At 40.4% G+C, this 25,405-nt stretch overlaps 2 protein-coding genes across 2 annotated transcripts; both read left to right on the top strand.

The window, feature by feature from the left end:
• Positions 1 to 220: 220 nt before the first annotated feature.
• Positions 221 to 2,743, top strand: LOC143575367 (cucumber peeling cupredoxin-like). The gene is made up of 2 exons (XM_077059767.1): positions 221 to 331; positions 2,369 to 2,743. The coding sequence occupies exons 1-2, from the start codon at positions 221 to 223 to the stop codon at positions 2,741 to 2,743; spliced, it is 486 nt and encodes a 161-aa protein (XP_076915882.1).
• A 2,492-nt stretch (positions 2,744 to 5,235) lies between these two features.
• Positions 5,236 to 5,631, top strand: LOC143575366 (early nodulin-like protein 9). The gene has a single exon (XM_077059766.1). It carries the CDS (start codon positions 5,236 to 5,238, stop codon positions 5,629 to 5,631), a length of 396 nt encoding a protein of 131 aa, XP_076915881.1.
• The last annotated feature ends 19,774 nt before the right edge of the window (positions 5,632 to 25,405 follow it).

Genomic DNA, 25,405 nt, shown 5'->3' with positions numbered 1-25,405 from the left:
GGCTGGAACGGGAGGCGATGTAGGAGCTGGAGTAATTGCGAGAACTTAGGGCCCCACTAGATTTCTTGGCAGGCCTCGTCGTGCCCAAAAACCTTCGGTTAAAACAGCTTCCAACACCGAAGAGGAAGGAAGCGCAGCTGGAGGAAACCTTAACAACAATGAAGGGGTACAACTAGATCCCTTAATCCAAGCAGCTATTGTACAAGCTGTAGCTACTGCGATGAAAAACATGAACCCAGAGAGGTCTGCTGGAGACCGTGAAAGAACTGCTGAAGGTGCGGAAGGAGGTGGTAGGAAAGATGATGATGGGGAGAGGAAGGCCTCGAGTGAGGTAAGGTCTGTGAAAGTTGATGATAGGAAGAGAGGCCGAGGTGGGTGCAACTACAAGTCCTTCAAGGGATGTGACCCGCCAAAGCTAACTGGTTTGGGAGACGCAATCGCTACCCTTCAGTGGATAACCGCCATGGATAAAATTATCCGCATTAGCGAGTGCCGTCCCGATCAAGCTGTCGGTTATGCCACCCAGTCGTTTAAAGATGAGGCAATGTATTGATAGGAATTGATTGAGCAAAGGAGGAGTCGAGAGGAAATCAAGGCTATGAGGTGGGAGGATTTGAAAGAACTGGTTACGAAGAAATTCTGTGCTGACGCCGAGGTTGAGAGGGCGGAGATGAAGTTCCTGAACTTGAAAGCTGGGACGATGACACATCGTGAGTACACCACCGAGTTCAACCGAATGTCTAGGTTGGTGCCCGATATGGTCAACACTGAGGCTAAAAGAATCAAGTGTTATGTGAGAGGATTGCCACAAAAAGTCCGCACGCTAGTCAGGACAAGTAAACCTGCTACCTTAGACTCTGTCGTCGAGCTCGCAGAGATAGTTTATGCAGACCTGGCTGCGGATGATATTGTGATAGAAGAAGAGAAGAAAGATAAGAAGTGGGTCAATACCAAATGACCCGGTACTCAGTTATGGAACTCCAAGGATAAGAAGCAGAAAGTATAGGAGAAGAAGTCGTGCAAGACGTGTGGTAAGATGCACGGTGGTGAGTACAAGTGGCGTAAGGGATCTGATGTTTGTTATAAATGTGGAAAGGCGCATGGGGGAGAGTGCAGAGTAGGGTCAAACGCTTGCTATAAGTGCGGGAAGGTGGGGCACTATGCTCATGAGTGCAGCGAGAAGCCGGCGTGTTTCCGGTGTGGTAAGACGGGCCACATGGCCAGAGAGTGTACTGAAACTGGGGGAAGCGGGAAGAAAGATGCTGAACCATCGAGGCCAAGGACCAGGGCCTACATGCTGACCCAAGAGCAGGCCAAGCAGATCCCAGATGTCGTCACAGGTACGTTTCTAGTAAACGGTATTTCCGCTTTAGTATTGTTTGATTCGGGCGCAAACAAAAGTTTCTTAGCCACACCATTTAGTAAACTAGCTAAAATGAAATGTTGCCGAGTGTCTGAAACTTTTATAGTAGAAACCGCTAGTGACACTTCGGTTAAAATAATGAAAATGGTTAAGGACTGTAAGATAGAGTTAGAGGGACACGAGTTCCCTGTTACTTTGTATGTTATGACCTTAGGAGGGTTCGATGTGGTATTGGGAATGGATTGGCTGTCTGAGTATGAAACTCAGATAGTGTGTAAGAGTAGGATAATAATGTTAAAGTCCTTGGATGGTAGTGCGGTGACGGTTTATGATGATAAGAAAAGTTATGGGCTTAATGTCTTAAGAAGACATTAAAAACACCAATACAACCACCAAACCCTAAAAACAGCAGCACACTACACAATCACCAAAACAACAAAAACTCACAACACCTCACCCCTAAACAACCATTAATTATTTACTAAACCGGCACCAATCCTTTCAAAAAAGACTCTTCTTTTCATCATATCCTTTATCCAAAGGAAGCTTATGACCTTTATTTTCTCCACCAAACTTGCAAGATGTATCAGGGTCTCCTCTTGGACGTACTAATGCATTCCTCTTTTTCCCCTTTTTTTCCCTAATGAGACTTCTATAAAAAAAATTCTACAATTTAATTTCACTTTTTTCATTCAATATTTACAAACATGTAAATTCAATTCAATATAATAACGGTAAAAAAATATAAGGATACATTAATAAAATATCTAAAGAAAGTTACCAAAAAAGTATGAAGTTTAGTTTAAGTTTACATCAAGTTACATAAATATTGTTACTTTACCAAAAATAAAGAGTTGAGATATATATTGTTGGATTCCTAAGATCAATTAGGTGTGAATTCTTGTTTAAAACCAACACTTGCTTCTTATCACCCTCTATATATACACATCAAACCGTATAGCCTTTCACTCAAGAATTTAAGGATCAAATATGACATTTTTAAAGTTAAACTTTGTTTTGTTTACGGCCGTCGTGGTTGTGTGTACACATTTCCCCACAATGATGGCTGCTACTTCGTGGATAGTCGGCGGTGCTTATAAGTGGAATTTACCTTCAAAGCCTAATTTTTATGAAGAATGGACTAAAGGAAAGAAATTCGCCGTAAACGATAGTTTATGGTTTCTCTTTGAAGACCATAAACATACCGTCGTAAAAGCAACAAAGGAGGTGTACGATACATGCAACACCACAAACATCAAGGGTGACTTTGACTTGAGCTGGTTTATAAACATAATGGATAAACCTATACTTCGCTATTATGTTTGCACATTTCATTGTAAAGAAGGTCATAAAGTACGCATCGATGTGAAAGAATCATAGTTCATATTCTTTTAATTTATTATAAAAATAATGGTAGAAATATAAGTCTTGTAAGAGTACACCAGTTCAAACCAAGATATTTTAATATTAATGAGTTCAAATTCTAAATAAAATTTTGTTGATTTTTTTTTTAGTTATTGTAATCTTAGTGACATAATATTTAGCTTAAAGTACTCCAATCAATTAGGAAAAAGTTCATTTTCGTGCCAAAAAAAACGGACGTAAACTACGCTTTTAGTGAGATTATAACTTAATATTTAGTTGTTGTTTGCTATTTTTTGTTGTGTTTGGTCTTTGTTTATTTATTTTTTGTTATGCGTAATTCGTTTCTAGCCACTTGCTAGCTCGTCGTGTTTAATGAATTGCCACCTTTCAATGAAAAAGTTAGTTAAACCAAACAGGCCTTAGAGAAATCAAATGACAAAAAGAAATAATAAAATAAAAATTGAAAGTTGATAATCCCTCTATCTTTTTTGCCTGATATGTTTGAATTCGGTGGAAGTTTTGAATCACATTTTTGAAGGGTGTCACCTTGCCTCAATGAATTTGAATGCTATTAGTCATTAGTTGAAGGTGGTTCTTCCGATTGATAAAGGGCTATAAAAGTGTTTTGGAATGGTTGGATTCGTCAATACCACGTGGTGGATTATTTGGAGAGCCCCGAATGAGACTATTTTTGTCAACCTAATGAGAACAAAAACACTCTATTTGATTTGATTGTTTCGGTTTCATATTTGTGGTTGTCATCTCGTAATTGTAAGTTCTATATGAATTGGGTTGTGTGAATCAAAAACCCGTTACTTAACATGTAAGTTTTTGTTTTGTCCCTCGATAGAATTTTCTATCTGGGTATAGTTTTCATTACAAGCATTAAAAAAAAACCTTAGAGAAATAAAATCCATGATTAGTGAATTTGGGAATGAATTAACACAAGTTATATAAGTTAACAAAATATAGCATAACAGTTATATGCAATTAGGGTTGTAAATGAACCGAGTCAAACCGAATGAAACCTTGTTCATGTTCGTTTGTTTAGCAGTAAACTTGTTCAAGAACACTAACAGAACGGAAAATCTTTGTCGTGTTTGTTCGTTAAGGAATTCGTGAACGATTCATGAACTCAAACGGACATGTACAATTTAAGAGGAAAAAAAGTGGCATTCTAAATCCAAAACATTATACATAATCACTTTAATTAAATATGAAATTAAGCACACGAGATTATAATAATCTTAAACATAATCGTCCCCCAATCGATAGTTTTAGTTTGATAATGTCTATGAAGCACAAGCTAGATGTGTTGTTAGTTAAAACAAGACTTTAAATAACAAACCATTAACAAAATGAATTGAACATAAAAAATAAAGTTATAAAATTTAAAAGTTAGATTGGTTATGGTTGGTTATTAGAAATAAAATATTATAAAAAATAAAACAAACCTTTAACCAATTAACATAAATGAACACGTTACCAAACGTTCAGGAACGCAACCTTTGTTCATATTTATTTGTTTAACTAAACGAACAAAATCCATTGTTCGAGTTCGTTCATTTAATTAACGAATGAACATAAACAAACTTCCCGCCAAACGATTCACAAACTGTTTGTCAAACGTTTGATTCGTACAATGCAATTAATATCATGATAATTTAGTTAATGGATTATAGTTCTTTATTCTTTTCTATTAAGTAAGAAATCGTCAAATCTTGCCTAAGTATTTCCATAAGAGAATACCATCGCTAAGAAGTGAACGGAGATATGGAGAGGGCGTGGCACGAAAGGGGACGGAATGAATAGTTGTCACTAACCATTCTCGGTTAGTCAAATCGAACAAAATATTGTTTGTGTTCATTCGTTTATGTTCGTGAACAATTCATGAACATGTTCATTTCCTTGGTGAAACAAACAAGAAATTTTGTTTGACTAGATGTTCGTGAAACGTCTATGTGTCTGAAAAAAACCTTATTAGACGAACTTGAATAAGGCCTTGCTTGGTTCAGCTCACTTCATTTGTATCCCTAGTGATTGTTGTAAAATATATATTTTCTTAAAAGTTAATCCGACCTTTTATGTTTAACATTTTACAAACATGTAAAATATATATTTTCTTAAAAGTTAATTCGACTTTGTAAAATATATGTTTTCTTAAAAGTTAATTCGACTTTTTATGTTTAACATTTTACAAACATGTATATAAAATAAAGTATAGTATGAGGTTACATGGTCATGTGGTTGGTAGCCCAATAACAAAGACAAAATCCTTTAAACAATTTAAGTTTATAGGTTCAAATCGAAGAAATTTGCCTTTCCAAAAACGTGTTAGGTTACATGAATTTAGAAAGTGATTGTTACTCTACCACAAAAGGAGTTGAGATCTTATTTAAGGATTCCTAAGAGTTAGGTCTAAATTTAAAAACTAAAACGTGCTTCGTATAAGCAATAACCTCTATAAATACAAATCAAACACTACAACCTTTCACACACAATCAAATATGGCATCTTTGAATTTGAATCTTGTGGTGGTTACTACCATCATGGTGGCATATACACATTTTTACGCATCAATGGCTATTACTTCCTGGGTAATCGGTGGTGCTCGTGGGTGGGATTCGCCTCCAAGACCCAACTTTTACGAAGAATGGGTGAAAGAAAAGAAATTCGTCAAAGGTGATTATTTCTATTTTATCTTTAAAAACCATACACATAGCTTTGCAGAAGTAGAAAAGTCGGCATTCGATACATGCAACACCACGAGCATCAAGGACGAGGACGACGTTGACACTTCCGGCTTTATGCTCATCGCACAGAAAGCCCACACTTTCTATTTTGTTTGTAAACGTCATTGTAAACAGGGCCACACAGTAGTCATTGATATTAAAGAGTCGTAACGTTGTTTATGATAACAAGCATAAAAAGAAAGAGATAATTGATTGTATTAATTTCTGGTGGTTTATAATAAAAAGGCCTATCATCTTTATAGGCAAAATACAAGATAAATATGGATACAAGAGTAACTATAGGCTAAAGGTTTGCTATTTGTGAGCTGTGAAGCTACCAAATGAGAATGATGTAACAAACTTTGACTGACCCCAATCTTTACTAAAAATATTTTCTTTTCTAACATGTAACATCCCGAAATTTCCAAAATGATATTAATTATATTACTTAATAATAGAGGGAAAGTTGACTCGGGTTCGGGAAATAAATAATAGAGTAGGAGTTGGTATGAGTCGGGCTAGTGTTGGATTAATGGAGACGGGTTAAATGAGAATGGGCCTTAGGTCCATGGGATTTCAGGGATATAAATATCCCCTAAACCCAAAAATATCTTCATTTCCTTACTTTCTACACACACACTCCAAAAACACACACACCATCTACACCGCCGCCGGGCCGAGGAGAGGAACGGGCAGATCCGAGAGAGAGAGAGAGAGCGATTAGTGTGTTAACAAGTTAAACGAGATCCAAACAAGCTCAAAAAGGTATGAATCTTGATCTTAGAAGTTTAAAGATCCAAGCTTTTTAGTGTATAAGCGACCGAAAATGGTCGGGAAGCGTAGTGGGTGATATTGAACCATAGCAAGGGTGTTAAAATCGCTCAAAATGCTGGACAGAAACCGAACAGCGGCTGATCTGGACAACTTCGCCTGCAACTGGGCAACTTCGCCTTCAAAGCGATGAACTTCGCCTGCAAGCTAAGTTCGCCTGATGAACTTCGCCTGCAAGCTAAGTTCGCCTGATGGCAACTTCGCTGTAAAGTTAAGTTCGCCTAACTGGTAACTTCGCCTGAGGTCAAGTTCGCCTGATGACAATTTCGCCTGAAGCCAAGTTCGCCTGATGGCAACTTCGCTGTAAAGCTAAGTTCGCCTAGCTGGTAACTTCGCCTAAAGCTAAGTTCGCCTAAGGTTAACTTCGCCTAGAGCTAAGTTCGCCCGAGGGTTAACTTCGCCTAAAGTCAAGTTCGTTTAGAAAATAAATTAAAAATCTAATGAAAAATGTGTTAAGACAGTTAATGGAAATAAAATTTTTCCAAGCTGAGCTGGCAGCTCGACCCCAGCCAGGGGCTCTGCCCCTTGGACCCTGCTAGGGGCTGCCGCCCCTAGACCCCGCTGCCAGGGGCGCTGCCCCCGGACCCCCGTTCGTTGTGGGTAGTAGTTAAGACTGGAAAGATGATATGAGTAGTGATAGTTGTTTGATACGTGTACTTGTTATACAGTCAGCCGTGCACAGCTGAAGAAAGGGATTACGATTAACGGTGAACGTAACCGTGTTCAGGTGAGTTTCTAGCCCCATTCCTTGTTATGTTTTCGGGGCTGTGTGCATACTCGATGTGTTGTTAATACATTTATCCTAAGTGATAAGTGTATGTCATATGTGATATGTGTGATAGATATGAATGATTGTTTGTCGGTACGCGAACGATCTTCGGATATTGCGCGTACTGTCAGGTTAAAAATAAAGGTACGAATATTATATATCGAAGATGTATGAATATTTCAAATGAATACTTGTCGGGGCGTGAACGATCTTTGGATATTGCACGTAACGACAAGGGGTATGGTTGTTAAATGAATGAGGTAAAGAATGCCTAGAGTGTTCTTATGTTATAATGTAAGTATGTGTATATAGGTACACGAATGGCATGTGAGTTCTACGTTCGACATAGTAAGTTAGGATGGCAAATCCCTCTAGCTTCTGTCGGACATAGACTCGGCTGGTGATGGCGTAGTTAAGGACTGCGAGCCTTATACGTGAAGTAGATGATATATGTAAACGTAGATAAGGAATGCGAACCTTATACGTAATGTAGATAGGCGTCAGCATAGGAAAGGACTGTGAACCTTATACGTGTTGTATTTGTAGCATAGGGGAGGACTGCGAACCTCGTACGTGCTATGAATTAGGTTGCAACATAGGGAAGGACTGCGAACCTTGTACGTGATGTGGATGTATTTCAGCATAGGAAAGGACTGTGAACCTTATACGTGCTGATTTTGTAGCATAGGGGAGGACTGCGAACCTCGTACGTGCTATGAATTAGGTTGCAACATAGGGAAGGACTGCGAACCTTGTACGTGTTGTGGATGTATTTCAGCATAGGAAAGGACTGTGAACCTTATACGTGCTGATTTTGTAGCATAGGGGAGGACTGCGAACCTCGTACGTGCTATGAATTAGGTTGCAACATAGGGAAGGACTGCGAACCTTGTACGTGATGTGGATATACTATGGTATAGGGAAGGACCGCGATCCTTGTACGTACCATAAATGGTGAACATAGGTAAGGACTGCGAACCTTGTACGTGTTCACGACCTTGAGTACAGGTATAGACGGTGAACTATGAACGTACTCTCGGTAGACTGAGGTTAGTGATTGTAGATATGTATGTATGTATGGTAGCAAGTATGTATGTAGAACAGAAGGGTAACTAGTGAAGTATGGATATGTATCTACGGATAGGTGTGTATGTGTATGTATTGTATGGCGTTCGATTAACTAGAACTCACTCAGCGTAGCTGACTTTTAGTATGCACGCAGGTGAGCTGATTATAGAGTTAGCATGAGGATGACACACGGCATGGATTGAACGGCTAGCATCTGAAGAAAGAAGTAAAGATGTTTTAAATATAAAGTTTTGTGTTATGGTATCAAAGAAAAGATTTAATGTCTTGTAACCAATGATTGATGTTTATATTCCGCGAAAAGTTTTAATAAACTCTGATTTGAAGAACTGTGTTTATGAGTAAATCCGACGCTAAAGTAGGGTCACCGGGTTCGGGGCCTTACAAGTTGGTATCAGAGCAAAGTTCGAGAGATTTAAGCATCCTACATGCTTAGACTCGAACAGAGAATGGGATTTAAGTAAGAAAGAAAAGAAGATGCCAGTCCAAGAATGCCATGTGTCGCTCAAGTAAGATCAGTAAAGGTAAAGTGTATGATTAAATGATATATGTTAAGGAGAAAGGAAAGATATGTGAACGATAAGGATAGAAGTAATTGATTGTTTGATTTGACTAACTGCTTAAGTAGAACCAGCACAAATAGAATCATAAAGGGAAGTGTATAGGACACGGAAAGCAACGTGATCAGCTAGTCACAGCTGGCCACTGTTATTACCTGTTAGCCTTGCTATCCTTGTACTAAATAGTTCCTTGAGTGATGATGTTTGTGTTGTCCCCTTTTAGAATACTGATGGCTGGAGCTGGAGAATTTGTGGAAACTGGGGGTCGCACTGGACGTCGTGGCAGGCCTCGTCTTGTCCGGCAACCCTCGGTAGAAGAAGCTTCCCACACCGAAGATGAAGTAAGCGCAGCTGGAGGAGACCAGAACAACAACGAAGAGGTTCAACTTAGCCCTGCAGTTCAAGCAGCCATCGTTCAAGCTGTAGTTGCTGCTGTGAAGGACCTGAATCCCGAAAGATCTGCTGGAAGTCGTGAACGAGCTGCTGAAGGGGCGGGTGGTGATGGTAGGAAGGATGGGGAAGGAGAAAGAGGGGCCTCGAGTGAGGATAAGTCTGTGAAAGTCGATGACAGGAGAAGAGGCCAAGGTGGGTGCAACTATAAGTCCTTCAAAGGATGCGACCCGCCAAAGCTGACTGGTTTGGGAGACGCAATCGCTACTCTCCAATGGATAGCCACTATGGACAAGGTTATCCGCATTAGCGAATGCCGTCCCGACCAAGCTGTGGGTTATGCTACTCAGTCATTTGAGGAAGAAGCTATGTATTGGTGGGAAGGTGTGGAGCAGAGAAAGACTAGGGATGAGATCAAGGCGTTGAGATGGGACGATCTGAAGGAGTTGGTGATGAAAAAGTTCTGCGCAGATGCCGAGGTTGAAAGGACGGAGATGAAGTTCTTGAATTTAAAGGCCGGTATGATGACGCATCGTGAGTATACTACTGAATTCAACCGACTATCTAGGTTGGTGCCTGATATGGTTGACACTGAGGTCAAAAGAATCAAATGTTATGTGAGGGGATTGCCACAAAAAGTCCGCATGTTGGTCAGGGCAAATAAACCTGCTACTTTTGACTCTGCTGTTGAACTTGTAGAAGTGGTTTATGCTGACCTGGCTGAGGACGATGTGGTGGTGGGGGAAAAGAAGGAGAAGAAATGGGCTACCTCTGCTAAGCGGTCTGGCGAGATGGTGACAACAACTGATGAGAGGAAGGCCAAGGTTGGGAACAAGGATGCGTATAAGACGTGTGAGCGAGTGCACCCGGGGGAATGCAGGATTGGGACAGACAGGTGCTATCAGTGCGGAAAGGGTGGGCATTACTCTCGAGACTGCCCTGATCGTCCAAAGTGCTACAAATGCGGAAAAGTTGACCACATGGCTAGGGATTGCAAGGAATCAGGGGCGGGAGGTGCGGAAAGATAAAGACTTGGGGAAACTGCAGAGAGGAACGCTTGATGAAGGAATAATTGTTCATGCAATGGTTTTATTAAGTTGCTTTTGCTTAAGGACTTGTTGTGTGTTAAGGTTTAAAACTTATGGTTATCAGTGACGTGTAATATATTGAGTAGGTTATGAATGATTATTATGCTATGATGAAATGTTGTTTTAGACAATAGTGTTAAAAGTACTAATCGAAGCCCTTGGAGGTATGAGATGAGTTGTGGTACATCGAGGGTCTCATGGACAAGCTACCTTAAATAGCTAAAACACATGACCACCATTCGATGACTGCAAAGTAGGAAGTAAGAAGGATAACTCAGAAAGCGAAGGCGATTCAATAAAGCGTGTAAATATAAGAAGTTTTCCTTTTATAGGGAATAAGTTAGGTTTCGGGGACGAAACCTCTTTAAGGAGGGAAGACTTGTAACATCCCGAAATTTCCAAAATGATATTAATTATATTACTTAATAATAGAGGGAAAGTTGACTCGAGTTCGGGAAATAAATAATAGAGTAGGAGTTGGTATGAGTCGGGCTAGTGTTGGACTAATGGAGACGGGTTAAATGAGAATGGGCCTTAGGTCCATGGGATTTCAGGGATATAAATATCCCCTAAACCCAAAAATATCTTCATTTCCTTACTTTCTACACACACACTCCAAAAACACACACACCATCTACACCGCCGCCGGGCCGAGGAGAGGAACGGGCAGATCCGAGAGAGAGAGAGAGAGAGAGAGAGCGATTAGTGTGTTAACAAGTTAAACGAGATCCAAACAAGCTCAAAAAGGTATGATTCTTGATCTTAGAAGTTTAAAGATCCAAGCTTTTTAGTGTATAAGCGACCAAAAATGGTCGGGAAGCGTAGTGGGTGATATTGAACCATAGCAAGGGTGTTAAAATCGCTCAAAATGCTGGACAGAAACCGAACAGCGGCTGATCTGGACAACTTCGCCTGCAACTGGGCAACTTCGCCTTCAAAGCGATGAACTTCGCCTGCAAGCTAAGTTCGCCTGATGAACTTCGCCTGCAAGCTAAGTTCGCCTGATGGCAACTTCGCTGTAAAGTTAAGTTCGCCTAACTGGTAACTTCGCCTGAGGCCAAGTTCACCTGATGACAATTTCGCCTGAAGCCAGGTTCGCCTGATGGCAACTTCGCTGTAAAGCTAAGTTCGCCTAGCTGGTAACTTCGCCTAAAGCTAAGTTCGCCTAAGGTTAACTTCGCCTAGAGCTAAGTTCGCCCGAGGGTTAACTTCGCCTAAAGTCAAGTTCGTTTAGAAAATAAATTAAAAATCTAATGAAAAATGTGTTAAGACAGTTAATGGAAATAAAATTTTTCCAAACTGACCTGGCAGCTCGACCCCAGCCAGGGGCTCTGCCCCTTGGACCCTGCTAGGGGCTGCCGCCCCTAGACCCCGCTGCCAGGGGCGCTGCCCCCGGACCCCCGTTCGTTGTGGGTAGTAGTTAAGACTGGAAAGATGATATGAGTAGTGATAGTTGTTTGATACGTGTACTTGTTATACAGTCAGCCGTGCACAGCTGAAGAAAGGGATTACGATTAACGGTGAACGTAACCGTGTTCAGGTGAGTTTCTAGCCCCATTCCTTGTTATGTTTTCGGGGCTGTGTGCATACTCGATGTGTTGTTAATACATTTATCCTAAGTGATAAGTGTATGTCATATGTGATATGTGTGATAGATATGAATGATTGTTTGTCGGTACGCGAACGATCTTCGGATATTGCGCGTACTGTCAGGTTAAAAATAAAGGTACGAATATTATATATCGAAGATGTATGAATATTTCAAATGAATACTTGTCGGGGCGTGAACGATCTTTGGATATTGCACGTAACGACAAGGGGTATGGTTGTTAAATGAATGAGGTAAAGAATGCCTAGAGTGTTCTTATGTTATAATGTAAGTATGTGTATATAGGTACACGAATGGCATGTGAGTTCTACGTTCGACATAGTAAGTTAGGATGGCAAATCCCTCTAGCTTCTGTCGGACATAGACTCGGCTGGTGATGGCGTAGTTAAGGACTGCGAGCCTTATACGTGAAGTAGATGATATATGTAAACGTAGATAAGGAATGCGAACCTTATACGTAATGTAGATAGGCGTCAGCATAGGAAAGGACTGTGAACCTTATACGTGTTGTATTTGTAGCATAGGGGAGGACTGCGAACCTCGTACGTGCTATGAATTAGGTTGCAACATAGGGAAGGACTGCGAACCTTGTACGTGATGTGGATGTATTTCAGCATAGGAAAGGACTGTGAACCTTATACGTGCTGATTTTGTAGCATAGGGGAGGACTGCGAACCTCGTACGTGCTATGAATTAGGTTGCAACATAGGGAAGGACTGCGAACCTTGTACGTGTTGTGGATGTATTTCAGCATAGGAAAGGACTGTGAACCTTATACGTGCTGATTTTGTAGCATAGGGGAGGACTGCGAACCTCGTACGTGCTATGAATTAGGTTGCAACATAGGGAAGGACTGCGAACCTTGTACGTGATGTGGATATACTATGGTATAGGGAAGGACCGCGATCCTTGTACGTACCATAAATGGTGAACATAGGTAAGGACTGCGAACCTTGTACGTGTTCACGACCTTGAGTACAGGTATAGACGGTGAACTATGAACGTACTCTCGGTAGACTGAGGTTAGTGATTGTAGATATGTATGTATGTATGGTAGCAAGTATGTATGTAGAACAGAAGGGTAACTAGTGAAGTATGGATATGTATCTACGGATAGGTGTGTATGTGTATGTATTGTATGGCGTTCGATTAACTAGAACTCACTCAGCGTAGCTGACTTTTAGTATGCACGCAGGTGAGCTGATTATAGAGTTAGCATGAGGATGACACACGGCATGGATTGAACGGCTAGCATCTGAAGAAAGAAGTAAAGATGTTTTAAATATAAAGTTTTGTGTTATGGTATCAAAGAAAAGATTTAATATCTTGTAACCAATGATTGATGTTTATATTCCGCGAAAAGTTTTAATAAACTCTGATTTGAAGAACTGTGTTTATGAGTAAATCCGACGCTAAAGTAGGGTCACCGGGTTCGGGGCCTTACAAGTTGGTATCAGAGCAAAGTTCGAGAGATTTAAGCATCCTACATGCTTAGACTCGAACAGAGAATGGGATTTAAGTAAGAAAGAAAAGAAGATGCCAGTCCAAGAATGCCATGTGTCGCTCAAGTAAGATCAGTAAAGGTAAAGTGTATGATTAAATGATATATGTTAAGGAGAAAGGAAAGATATGTGAACGATAAGGATAGAAGTAATTGATTGTTTGATTTGACTAACTGCTTAAGTAGAACCAGCACAAATAGAATCATAAAGGGAAGTGTATAGGACACGGAAAGCAACGTGATCAGCTAGTCACAGCTGGCCACTGTTATTACCTGTTAGCCTTGCTATCCTTGTACTAAATAGTTCCTTGAGTGATGATGTTTGTGTTGTCCCCTTTTAGAATACTGATGGCTGGAGCTGGAGAATTTGTGGAAACTGGGGGTCGCACTGGACGTCGTGGCAGGCCTCGTCTTGTCCGGCAACCCTCGGTAGAAGAAGCTTCCCACACCGAAGATGAAGTAAGCGCAGCTGGAGGAGACCAGAACAACAACGAAGAGGTTCAACTTAGCCCTGCAGTTCAAGCAGCCATCGTTCAAGCTGTAGTTGCTGCTGTGAAGGACCTGAATCCCGAAAGATCTGCTGGAAGTCGTGAACGAGCTGCTGAAGGGGCGGGTGGTGATGGTAGGAAGGATGGGGAAGGAGAAAGAGGGGCCTCGAGTGAGGATAAGTCTGTGAAAGTCGATGACAGGAGAAGAGGCCAAGGTGGGTGCAACTATAAGTCCTTCAAAGGATGCGACCCGCCAAAGCTGACTGGTTTGGGAGACGCAATCGCTACTCTCCAATGGATAGCCACTATGGACAAGGTTATCCGCATTAGCGAATGCCGTCCCGACCAAGCTGTGGGTTATGCTACTCAGTCATTTGAGGAAGAAGCTATGTATTGGTGGGAAGGTGTGGAGCAGAGAAAGACTAGGGATGAGATCAAGGCGTTGAGATGGGACGATCTGAAGGAGTTGGTGATGAAAAAGTTCTGCGCAGATGCCGAGGTTGAAAGGACGGAGATGAAGTTCTTGAATTTAAAGGCCGGTATGATGACGCATCGTGAGTATACTACTGAATTCAACCGACTATCTAGGTTGGTGCCTGATATGGTTGACACTGAGGTCAAAAGAATCAAATGTTATGTGAGGGGATTGCCACAAAAAGTCCGCATGTTGGTCAGGGCAAATAAACCTGCTACTTTTGACTCTGCTGTTGAACTTGTAGAAGTGGTTTATGCTGACCTGGCTGAGGACGATGTGGTGGTGGGGGAAAAGAAGGAGAAGAAATGGGCTACCTCTGCTAAGCGGTCTGGCGAGATGGTGACAACAACTGATGAGAGGAAGGCCAAGGTTGGGAACAAGGATGCGTATAAGACGTGTGAGCGAGTGCACCCGGGGGAATGCAGGATTGGGACAGACAGGTGCTATCAGTGCGGAAAGGGTGGGCATTACTCTCGAGACTGCCCTGATCGTCCAAAGTGCTACAAATGCGGAAAAGCTGACCACATGGCTAGGGATTGCAAGGAATCAGGGGCGGGAGGTGCGGAAAGATAAAGACTTGGGGAAACTGCAGAGAGGAACGCTTGATGAAGGAATAATTGTTCATGCAATGGTTTTATTAAGTTGTTTTTGCTTAAGGACTTGTTGTGTGTTAAGGTTTAAAACTTATGGTTATCAGTGACGTGTAATATATTGAGTAGGTTATGAATGATTATTATGCTATGATGAAATGTTGTTTTAGACAATAGTGTTAAAAGTACTAATCGAAGCCCTTGGAGGTATGAGATGAGTTGTGGTACATCGAGGGTCTCATGGACAAGCTACCTTAAATAGCTAAAACACATGACCACCATTCGATGACTGCAAAGTAGGAAGTAAGAAGGATAACTCAGAAAGCGAAGGCGATTCAATAAAGCGTGTAAATATAAGAAGTTTTCCTTTTATAGGGAATAAGTTAGGTTTCGGGGACGAAACCTCTTTAAGGAGGGAAGACTTGTAACATCCCGAAATTTCCAAAATGATATTAATTATATTACTTAATAATAGAGGGAAAGTTGACTCGAGTTCGGGAAATAAATAATAGAGTAGGAGTTGGTATGAGTCGGGCTAGTGTTGGACTAATGGAGACGGGTTAAATGAGAATGGGCCTTAGGTCCATGGGATTTCAGGGATATAAATATCCCCTAAACCCAAAAATATCTTCATTTCCTTACTTTCTACACACACACTCCAAAAACACACACACCATCTACACCGCCGCCGGGCCGAGGAGAGGAACGGGCAGATCCGAGAGAGAGAGAGAGAGAGAGAGAGCGATTAGTGTGTTAACAAGTTAAACGAGATCCAAACAAGCTCAAAAAGGTATGATTCTTGATCTTAGAAGTTTAAAGATCCAAGCTTTTTAGTGTATAAGCGACCAAAAATGGTCGGGAAGCGTAGTGGGTGATATTGAACCATAGCAAGGGTGTTAAAATCGCTCAAAATGCTGGACAGAAACCGAACAGCGGCTGATCTGGACAACTTCGCCTGCAACTGGGCAACTTCGCCTTCAAAGCGATGAACTTCGCCTGCAAGCTAAGTTCGCCTGATGAACTTCGCCTGCAAGCTAAGTTCGCCTGATGGCAACTTCGCTGTAAAGTTAAGTTCGCCTAACTGGTAACTTCGCCTGAGGCCAAGTTCACCTGATGACAATTTCGCCTGAAGCCAGGTTCGCCTGATGGCAACTTCGCTGTAAAGCTAAGTTCGCCTAGCTGGTAACTTCGCCTAAAGCTAAGTTCGCCTAAGGTTAACTTCGCCTAGAGCTAAGTTCGCCCGAGGGTTAACTTCGCCTAAAGTCAAGTTCGTTTAGAAAATAAATTAAAAATCTAATGAAAAATGTGTTAAGACAGTTAATGGAAATAAAATTTTTCCAAACTGACCTGGCAGCTCGACCCCAGCCAGGGGCTCTGCCCCTTGGACCCTGCTAGGGGCTGCCGCCCCTAGACCCCGCTGCCAGGGGCGCTGCCCCCGGACCCCCGTTCGTTGTGGGTAGTAGTTAAGACTGGAAAGATGATATGAGTAGTGATAGTTGTTTGATACGTGTACTTGTTATACAGTCAGCCGTGCACAGCTGAAGAAAGGGATTACGATTAACGGTGAACGTAACCGTGTTCAGGTGAGTTTCTAGCCCCATTCCTTGTTATGTTTTCGGGGCTGTGTGCATACTCGATGTGTTGTTAATACATTTATCCTAAGTGATAAGTGTATGTCATATGTGATATGTGTGATAGATATGAATGATTGTTTGTCGGTACGTGAACGATCTTCGGATATTACGCGTACTGTCAGGTTAAAAATAAAGGTACGAATATTATATATCAAAAATGTATGAATATTTCAAATGAATACTTGTCGGGGCGTGAACGATCTTCGGATATTGCACGTAACGACAAGGGGTATGGTTGTTAAATGAATGAGGTAAAGAATGCCTAGAGTGTTCTTATGTTATAATGTAAGTATGTGTATATAGGTACACGAATGGCATGTGAGTTCTACGTTCGACATAGTAAGTTAGGATGGCAAATCCCTCTAGCTTCTGTCGGACATAGACTCGGCTGGTGATGGCGTAGTTAAGGACTGCGAGCCTTATACGTGAAGTAGATGATATATGTAAACGTAGATAAGGACTGCGAACCTTATACGTAATGTAGATAGGTGTCAGCATAGGAAAGGACTGTGAACCTTATACGTGCTGATTTTGTAGCATAGGGGAGGACTGCGAACCTCGTACGTGCTATGAATTAGGTTGCAACATAGGGAAGGACTGCGAACCTTGTACGTGTTGTGGATGTATTTCAGCATAGGAAAGGACTGTGAACCTTATACGTGCTGATTTTGTAGCATAGGGGAGGACTGCGAACCTCGTACGTGCTATGAATTAGGTTGCAACATAGGGAAGGACTGCGAACCTTGTACGTGTTGTGGATGTATTTCAGCATAGGAAAGGACTGTGAACCTTATACGTGCTGATTTTATAGCATAGGGGAGGACTGCGAACCTCGTACGTGCTATGAATTAGGTTGCAACATAGGGAAGGATTGCGAACCTTGTACGTGTTGTGGATGTACTATGGTATAGGGAAGGACCGCGATCCTTGTACGTACCATAAATGGTGAACATAGGTAAGGACTGCGAACCTTGTACGTGTTCACGACCTTGAGTACAGGTATAGACGGTGAACTATGAACGTACTCTCGGTAGACTGAGGTTAGTGATTGTAGATATGTATGTATGTATGGTAGCAAGTATGTATGTAGAACAGAAGGGTAACTAGTGAAGTATGGATATGTATCTACGGATAGGTGTGTATGTGTATGTATTGTATGGCGTTCGATTAACTAGAACTCACTCAGCGTAGCTGACTTTTAGTATGCACGCAGGTGAGCTGATTATAGAGTTAGCATGAGGATGACACACGGCATGGATTGAACGGCTGGCATCTGAAGAAAGAAGTAAAGATGTTTTAAATATAAAGTTTTGTGTTATGGTATCAAAGAAAAGATTTAATGTCTTGTAACAAATGATTGATGTTTTATATTCCGCGAAAAGTTTTAATAAACTCTGATTTGAAGAACTGTGTTTATGAGTAAATCCGACGCTAAAGTAGGGTCACCGGGTCGGGGCCTTACATAACATTCCCCCTCAAGTTGAATAGTGGGATTTCCGACATTTAACTTGCTTAAACATTTGCTAAAGATTTTTCCATTGACATCTTTCGTTAGAATATCAGCCAGTCGATCTTCGGACCGAACGAATGGTAATTCAATTATCCGAGTTTCTATCTTTTCTTTAATGAAATTCCGATCCACTTCTATATGCTTTGTTCGGTCATGCTGTACCGGATCTCCGAGATTTGAATAGCAGCTTTGTTGTCACATAGAATTTTGTTGGGTTTATTTGAAGGGAAACCGATTTCAGTGAGGAGTTTTTTAATCCACAGAATGTCGGTTAAGCCTCATGCTATTCCTCTGAATTCGGCCTCTGCACTGGAAAGAGCCACCACTTTCTGTTTCTTGCTTCTCCAAGTGACAAGATTTCCTCCAACTAAAGTAAAGTATCTGGAGGTTGACCTTCGGTTTCCTTTATCTCCTGCCCAATCTGCATCAGTATAGACTTGAGTGTCTAAATGGCTGTTTGGATTAAATAAAACACCATGACCAACAGTTCATTTGAGATATTTGATAATTCTCAAAACCGCTTCCATATGTGGCTCTTGGGGTTGATGCATGAATTGACTTACAACTCCCACTGCATTGGCTATGTCTGGCCGAATGTGTGACAAATATATCAATTTCCCCACGATTCGTTGGTATCTACCTTTGTCAGTCAACTATGCTCCTTCCTCCATAACGAGTTTTTGATTCATAATCATAGGAGTGTCTGACGGTTTACAGTCAATCATACATGTCTCTGCTAACAAGTCAAGAACATATTTTTTCTGGAAAATGAAGATCCCACGGTTCGACCTTAGTACTTCAATTCCAAGGAAGTATTTGAGTCTTCCCAAGTCCTTCATCTCGAATTCTGAGAACAAATTCGCCTTCAACCTTTTCATTTCTTCCTCATCATTTCCTGTAACAATCATATCATCAACATATATAATTAGACAAGTTATGAGTTTACCTCTTCGTTTAAGGAACAATGTATGATCTGAGTTGCTTTGCTTGAATCCGTATCTTTTCATAGCTATGGTAAATCTGCCAAACCAAGCTCGAGGAGATTGTTTTAGACCATATAGAGATTTCTTCAAACGACAAACTTCTTTTGGTTTAAAACCTTCGGTGAATCCGGGTGGTGCTTCCATATATACTTCTTCTTCAAGCTCCCCGTGTAGAAATGTGTTTTTAACGTCAAACTGGTGGAGAGGCCATTGTTTGTTTGCAACTATAGAGAAAAGAACCCTTATCGTGTTGATTTTGGCAACTGGGGAAAAGGTTTCGGAATAGTCAATTCCGTACGTCTGTGTATATCCCTTGGCAACCAATCGCGCTTTGTATCTTTCAATGGTTCCATCTAGGTTATGCTTTATAGTGAATACCCACCGACATCCTACTGGTTTTTTACCTTCAGGAATGACACATTTTCCCATGTGGCATTTTCTTCAGGGCGTCCATTTCTAATTTCATAGCTTCTTTCCAGTTCTTTGACTTGAGTGCTTGCTCAATAGTGGTTGGAGTCTCTTCAGAGTAAAGTGAGACAACAAATGCCTTGGCCTCTTGTGAAAGGCTTCTTGTGGCAATATTGGCCATAGGATATTTGGAATTTCGAAACTCTTTCTCAGGAGAGTATCTTTTTGGAGGAACCCCTCTGTTTACCCTAGGAGGTAAGACATATCTTTCATTGGCTTCTTCACAGGCAACGGGGGCTTCTTGATCATCTGCGGCTACATCGTGGCTTACCGGTATAGGTTCATTAGTAGCATCAGATTCAATAGAAGGGTCAGAAACATTAACAGTTTCATTAGAAGCATAAAAAGTTTCATTAGAAGCACCACAGGAATTACTTACATCAGATATCAGATTGGAAGGAGTGACCGAGGCACTGGTAATTGGAACCTCGGGTTGTATGGGCGTTGAGAGTGACTCGTTTTGGGTACTATGAGTGATTTCTTCTCCTGATACTGAAATAGGTTGCAACCAACTCAGTGTGTCTGAATATGTGTTTTCCCCTGACCACTGTGTTGGGGAGTATAATAATATTGCGTTTCAAGGAAATCGCAATTCATAGTTGTGTGCATCCGCTTTGTTGTTGGGTTATAACACCTGTATCCTTTTTGGTTAATTCCATACCCAACGAACACACAGTTCTCGGCACAATGGTCAATTTTGGTCCTGTTGGTTTTTGGTATGTGAACAAAGGCAGAACAACCGAAAACTCATGGTTGAAGAGTAAGAGATGGGCGGACTTTGGTAAGTGTTGGCAATGTTTCTAATGGGGTTTTTAGTTTAAGGATTTTGGTTGGGAGGCGATTGACTAGGTAGGTGGCGGTGGCAACAGCTTCGGGCCAAAAACTGCTTGGAACTTGTGATTCAATCAAAAGTGCACGAGTAACTTCTAAAAGGATTCGATTTTTCCGTTCTATGACACCATTATGTTCTGAAGTGTGTGCACATGAGGTTTGGTGGATTATCCCTTTAGTTTCAAGAAATTGTTTCATACGTGTGTTAATAAATTCACCGCCATTGTCGGATCGAAGGGTTTGAATTTTCTTTTGGAATTGTGTTTCAATCATGTTATAGAAAATGGTAAACTTGTCAATTACTTTGGATTTTTGTTTTAAAAAATAAACCCACGTCATTCGAGTGCAATCATCCACAAAGAGAAGAAAGAAACGAAAGTTTTGTCCACCAATAATTGGGGTATGACCCCAAACATCTGAATGAATCAAAGAAAAAGGTACATCAACCCTTGTGTTGGTTGGTTTGTACGTTTGTCTATGACTTTTGGCAAACTTACAAGTTTCATAGTTTGAAACATTATTAGGAAGAAACAACTTTGGAAATAAAATGTGTAAATAACCCGTAGATGGATGTCCCAATCTTCTGTGCCATAACCAAGCTTCGCGGTTTGAAGATCCATGAGCAAGCATCACAGTACCCGATTGAGTCACCTCATCCACATAGTATAACCCTTGTCGTTCAGTGCCACGCCCAATGATCACTCCCGTCCTGATATCATGTAAGATACAAAAGGTTGGATGCATTAGAACAGTGCAATTAAGTTCTTTTGTCACATGGCTTATTGACAAAAGTTTATGTGACAACGCCGGAACGTAAAGACAATTCGAAAGTTTTAACGTTGGTGAGATTTCAATGGTTCCCCATGTCCCTACATTCATTCTTTCCCCATTTGTGGTTTGAATATATGTTTTTTTCTGATTTAGTCGAAGAAATAAAGTCAGACAATTCATATGTCATTGTATCAGTAGCACCACAATCGAAAATCCAAGACTTATCTTGCTTTTCATGGTGTCTAATGGCCATACTAGCAATTCCATTTTCTTTAGGATCTGTTGGGTTCTTTTTTGTTTCCATAGGGGTTATAAAGGAAAAATTTTTAGAGATAAGATTGGAAGGGTCTGAAGAAATATCTTCAAACCTAATACCTGTCGACACCCCTTTTCGTCTTCACCATGTTTGGCCGCCGCCATACCCACAAAGCCACTGACACTGCCGTTGATTACGCCGGTATCATCATTGTTTCCCGTGACACAGCAGCTTTTCCTGTCTTTTGTCCGATGTTCTTGGTCCCTTTCTTGTGACCATCGTTCCACCAGTCGGGATACCCAACGATTCTGAAACATTCTTCTTTGGTGTGTTTAGCCATACCACAATGCGTACATTTCAGATGGCTTTTGTCGGTTTTTACCGATTGGGATTGGTGGAACCCCTTTGAGACAAAACTTGATCCGCTAGGGTTTTGTTGTTTGGTGGCGATAAGTCCGGCTCCAACCCCTGATGTTTCACTTGTTGGGTTTGTATCAAGAATTTTCTGATGAGCCTCCTCTTTTCGAACGGTTGCATAAGCTTCTTCTGCGGTTGGCAGAGAATCCAACCGGAGTATCTCGCGTTTTATAGGTTCGTATCTTCGAACTAGCGCGTTTAAAAACTGGAACAGCTTCTGGTCTGACCTAATTTTTGTATAGGTCTGGATATCATTCGGACACTTCATTGGATTTGGGTCGATTCTTTCAATTTCTCCCCAAATTCCTTGAAGGGTAATCCAGAGGCTTTCCAAAGAAGTCTCGTTTTGCTTGATTTCATTTGCTTTGACATGAAGGTTGAATGTTTGGAGCTTATCTTTTCCACTGCTGTATGTAACCACCAGAGAATCCCACAACGCTTTCGCGTTAGGGAACTCAGTTAGATTACCGGCTAGGGCTGGTTCAATATTCTGAATGAGCCACGAAAAAATGACTAGGTCGTCATATGTTGCATCACTTTGGTCGGGAGGATCCGAAGTTAAGTGTTTTAACAAGTTTTTTGATTTTCCGCCTATTGTGACTCAAATCATTCGAGTCCATAAAACATAATTTTGACTATCGAGTTTGAGGTTGATTTGCATGTTGTCGGATAGTTTGGGATTTTGGGGTTGGAGATTTAAGCCATTCTTGAGAAGATTGGCCAGTTGGATTGATAAATCAGAACCCGTGTTACCGTCTTCGGACATGGCAGCAATGGTTTCCGATGAACAAGAAAAAAAGGGTATATGATGAGCAGTCTGGTTCCAGGGCCAGAGACACTGCTTTGATACCATGATATCAAGCATAAAAAGAAAGAGATAATTGATTGTATTAATTTCTGGTGGTTTATAATAAAAAGGCCTATCATCTTTATAGGCAAAATACAAGATAAATATGGATACAAGAGTAACTATAGGCTAAACGTTTGCTGGTTGTGAGCTATGAAGTTACTAAATGGGAATGATGTAACAAACTTTGACTAACCCCAATCTTTACTAAAAATATTTTCTTTTCTAACAGTTTATAACGACTATATCATCTATGTTTATTGGTATTTCTCTATTAATAAAAGAAATTAAAGAAAATATGAATAGAAATATTTTCACATTTAAATCAAGTAAACAAATTCAAAGCATTCCTTTAAAAAATTCACGCGGAAAACACCATCCCAGAACCATTGGACGGTATCGGCAGTAACAAAAACCTATACTTTGCGACGGCAAATCAACACGAATTTTGGACTAAATCATAGGCTAAAAAGAATTTAACATAAAAAATTTGAAGTGCTGATACGAGATTGGTGTTGCGTGGACCAATCACTGTTGCACCAATAAGTTACGATTTTGTAATTTTCTTGTTTTCTTTTTGGGGAACTTCATTACAGAAAGAATGAAAATGTTTTTTTTGGGAACTTCATTACAGAAAGAATGAAAATGTTTTTTTTAACGACCAACAGAATAATATGAAGAAAAAGGGAACTAGCAAGAAGCTAGAACACCCACACCAAAGTACAGCCAACGGCTCACACGAGCAAAGACAAACAACAAAAGCAACAACAAGCCCGATCTACACAAGCTTTAGACATTAAACCTATGCAAATCATCCCAAGTAAGCCCTCTCTTTCTCCCTCTATGCTTTATCCAAAGAAAGCTCAACACTTTTATCTCCTCCATCAAACCCATGACTTGTGTCGGGATCCTCTTATAAACAAGCATATTCCTTTTCTTCCATAAACACCATGCCGCAATTAGGCATACTGCATGAAGAACATCCGCCTTTTCTTTCTCAAACCTCGAAAAATTGTGTAGCTCCAACACATTACACATCTAGAAAGCTAAACAAGAAAAGTGTTGGCATTTTACACCTTTGAGCGAGCACACTCCACATATAGTGTGCAAGCCCAAATGAAACCATCACATGTTCCACCGTTTCCTCAACCTCCCCACAAAACGGACACATATTTGAAGCCACCGGGATATTTCTCTTTTCTAAAGCATTGAAAGTTGGAAGCCGGCCCAACATCGCTCTTCAGGCCACGAAGATAACAAATATTAGCTTAAAAATATACAGCTTAAAATCGGTTCCAACTTCTTCGAACTGGTATAACTGTACATCTTAAAAGATAACAAATATTAGCTTAAAAATATAATGATTATTATTATTAAAATAAAAAAAGAAAGAAACACATTGCATGTAACCAGCCGATTGGTTCCACACGAAGTTAGAAGCCGGCCCAACGATACTATTAAGTGCTAGTAAGCTTGAGAGGCTAAAACGTTATTATATTAGAAAAATGTTGATAACTAATAAACAGATTGATATCTCCAATTTATCAAGTCCGTAAATATGAAAAAACCTAAGTTGACGATCTGGTCAGTGGCGAAGATTACTTAGGGCCTGGGGTGGCCTCGGCCCCCTCTGTTTTTTTACGCAGTAGTGTAAATTTACTCGTTTTCGTTCGGAATTTTTTATACGTAGTGTAAATTTAGCCGTTTTCGGCCCAAATTTTTATACGTAATGTAAAATTTAGCTGTTTCCACCGAAATTTCGTATACGTCGTATAAAATTTAGCCGTTTTCGGCATAAATTTCTTATACGTAGTGTAAAATTTAGCCGTTTTCGGCCGAAAATTTTTATACATAGTGTAAACTTAGCCCTTTTTGGCCGAAAATTTGAGCCCGGCCACCTTCGTTTGTGAAATTTTGTATACATTTTGAATCCGGCCCCCCGGTGTCTTATCCCAAGCTTCGCCACTGAATCCGGTCAAGTACTCGGTTAGGTTCCTGATTGTAATAGGATTAGTATGGTAATAATTTTAACGTGGTTCGGTCTCCGTGAGGGCCTACATCCACGGACTGCAGTTTTTCTTATTAGCTCAAAACCAAAATTACAATTACAAGACCAGAGTATATATAATGACAAAATTAGGGTAACACAATATGACTATCAAATGAACATTCGTCTAATTTTATTTTTGAAGGGCCAACGAATCTTCTAATTGAGCTACTAACTATATTCACCATATCAAGATACACTCCTTTTAATCCGTAGAAAACTCTCAACTAAGGCCACTCCACCACCATCCCATTGCAAAATTAGTATATATACTTGTGTTTTTTCAGAAATTCAGTTAATGAATCTAGTTGTTGGTTGGTAACTAACAAATAAGAAGTTCAAATACTATATTCTATTTTGGGCAATGTCTTAATAAGACTGCACTAAAAATATTTTTCTTCTATAAATAGTGAATATTTTATAAACGTGTAAATTAAATAATATATAATAATTTAATAAATTAATGAAACAGAGAATAGAAACTATATGAAGTTTAGTGCGAGGTTACGTCAATTTTGAAACTATACTATTACTATACATCAATTAAGAGACCCGATCCCAATTTCTCATGGTTTTTTTGTGTTCGGGTCGAGTATCTAAAAAGAAAAATAAAAAATCTACAATGCTAAAATTAAATCAACATTATTAATCTTTACTCGTAACATAAACAACCAAATACTAAACCAACATAACCCAATTAAACAATATTACGATGAGTACATCTTGCTCCTAAAACACCGTCATTGGCCGTGAACTTTTCAAAGTCAATTCGTACGATAGAATAGGAACAGATA

Source organism: Bidens hawaiensis, unplaced genomic scaffold, assembly GCF_021521415.1.
Source record: "Bidens hawaiensis isolate Kalapana, Puna unplaced genomic scaffold, B.hawaiensis_p1.1 tig00027347_1, whole genome shotgun sequence".
Classification (NCBI taxonomy): domain Eukaryota; kingdom Viridiplantae; phylum Streptophyta; class Magnoliopsida; order Asterales; family Asteraceae; genus Bidens; species Bidens hawaiensis.
This window is presented reverse-complemented; position numbering and strand designations above follow the sequence as displayed.

What these genes read in the sequence shown, in the direction of transcription:
- LOC143575367 (XM_077059767.1), top strand. Translation starts at nt 221, where the DNA reads ATGAAAAACATGAACCCAGAGAGGTCTGCTGGAGACCGTGAAAGAACT. An exon ending in AGAGGAAGGCCTCGAGTGAG is followed by an intron (nt 332 to 2,368) that starts GTAAGGTCTGTG and finishes ACATTTTTAAAG; the next exon opens with TTAAACTTTGTTTTGTTTAC.
- LOC143575366 (XM_077059766.1), top strand. Translation starts at nt 5,236, where the DNA reads ATGGCATCTTTGAATTTGAATCTTGTGGTGGTTACTACCATCATGGTG.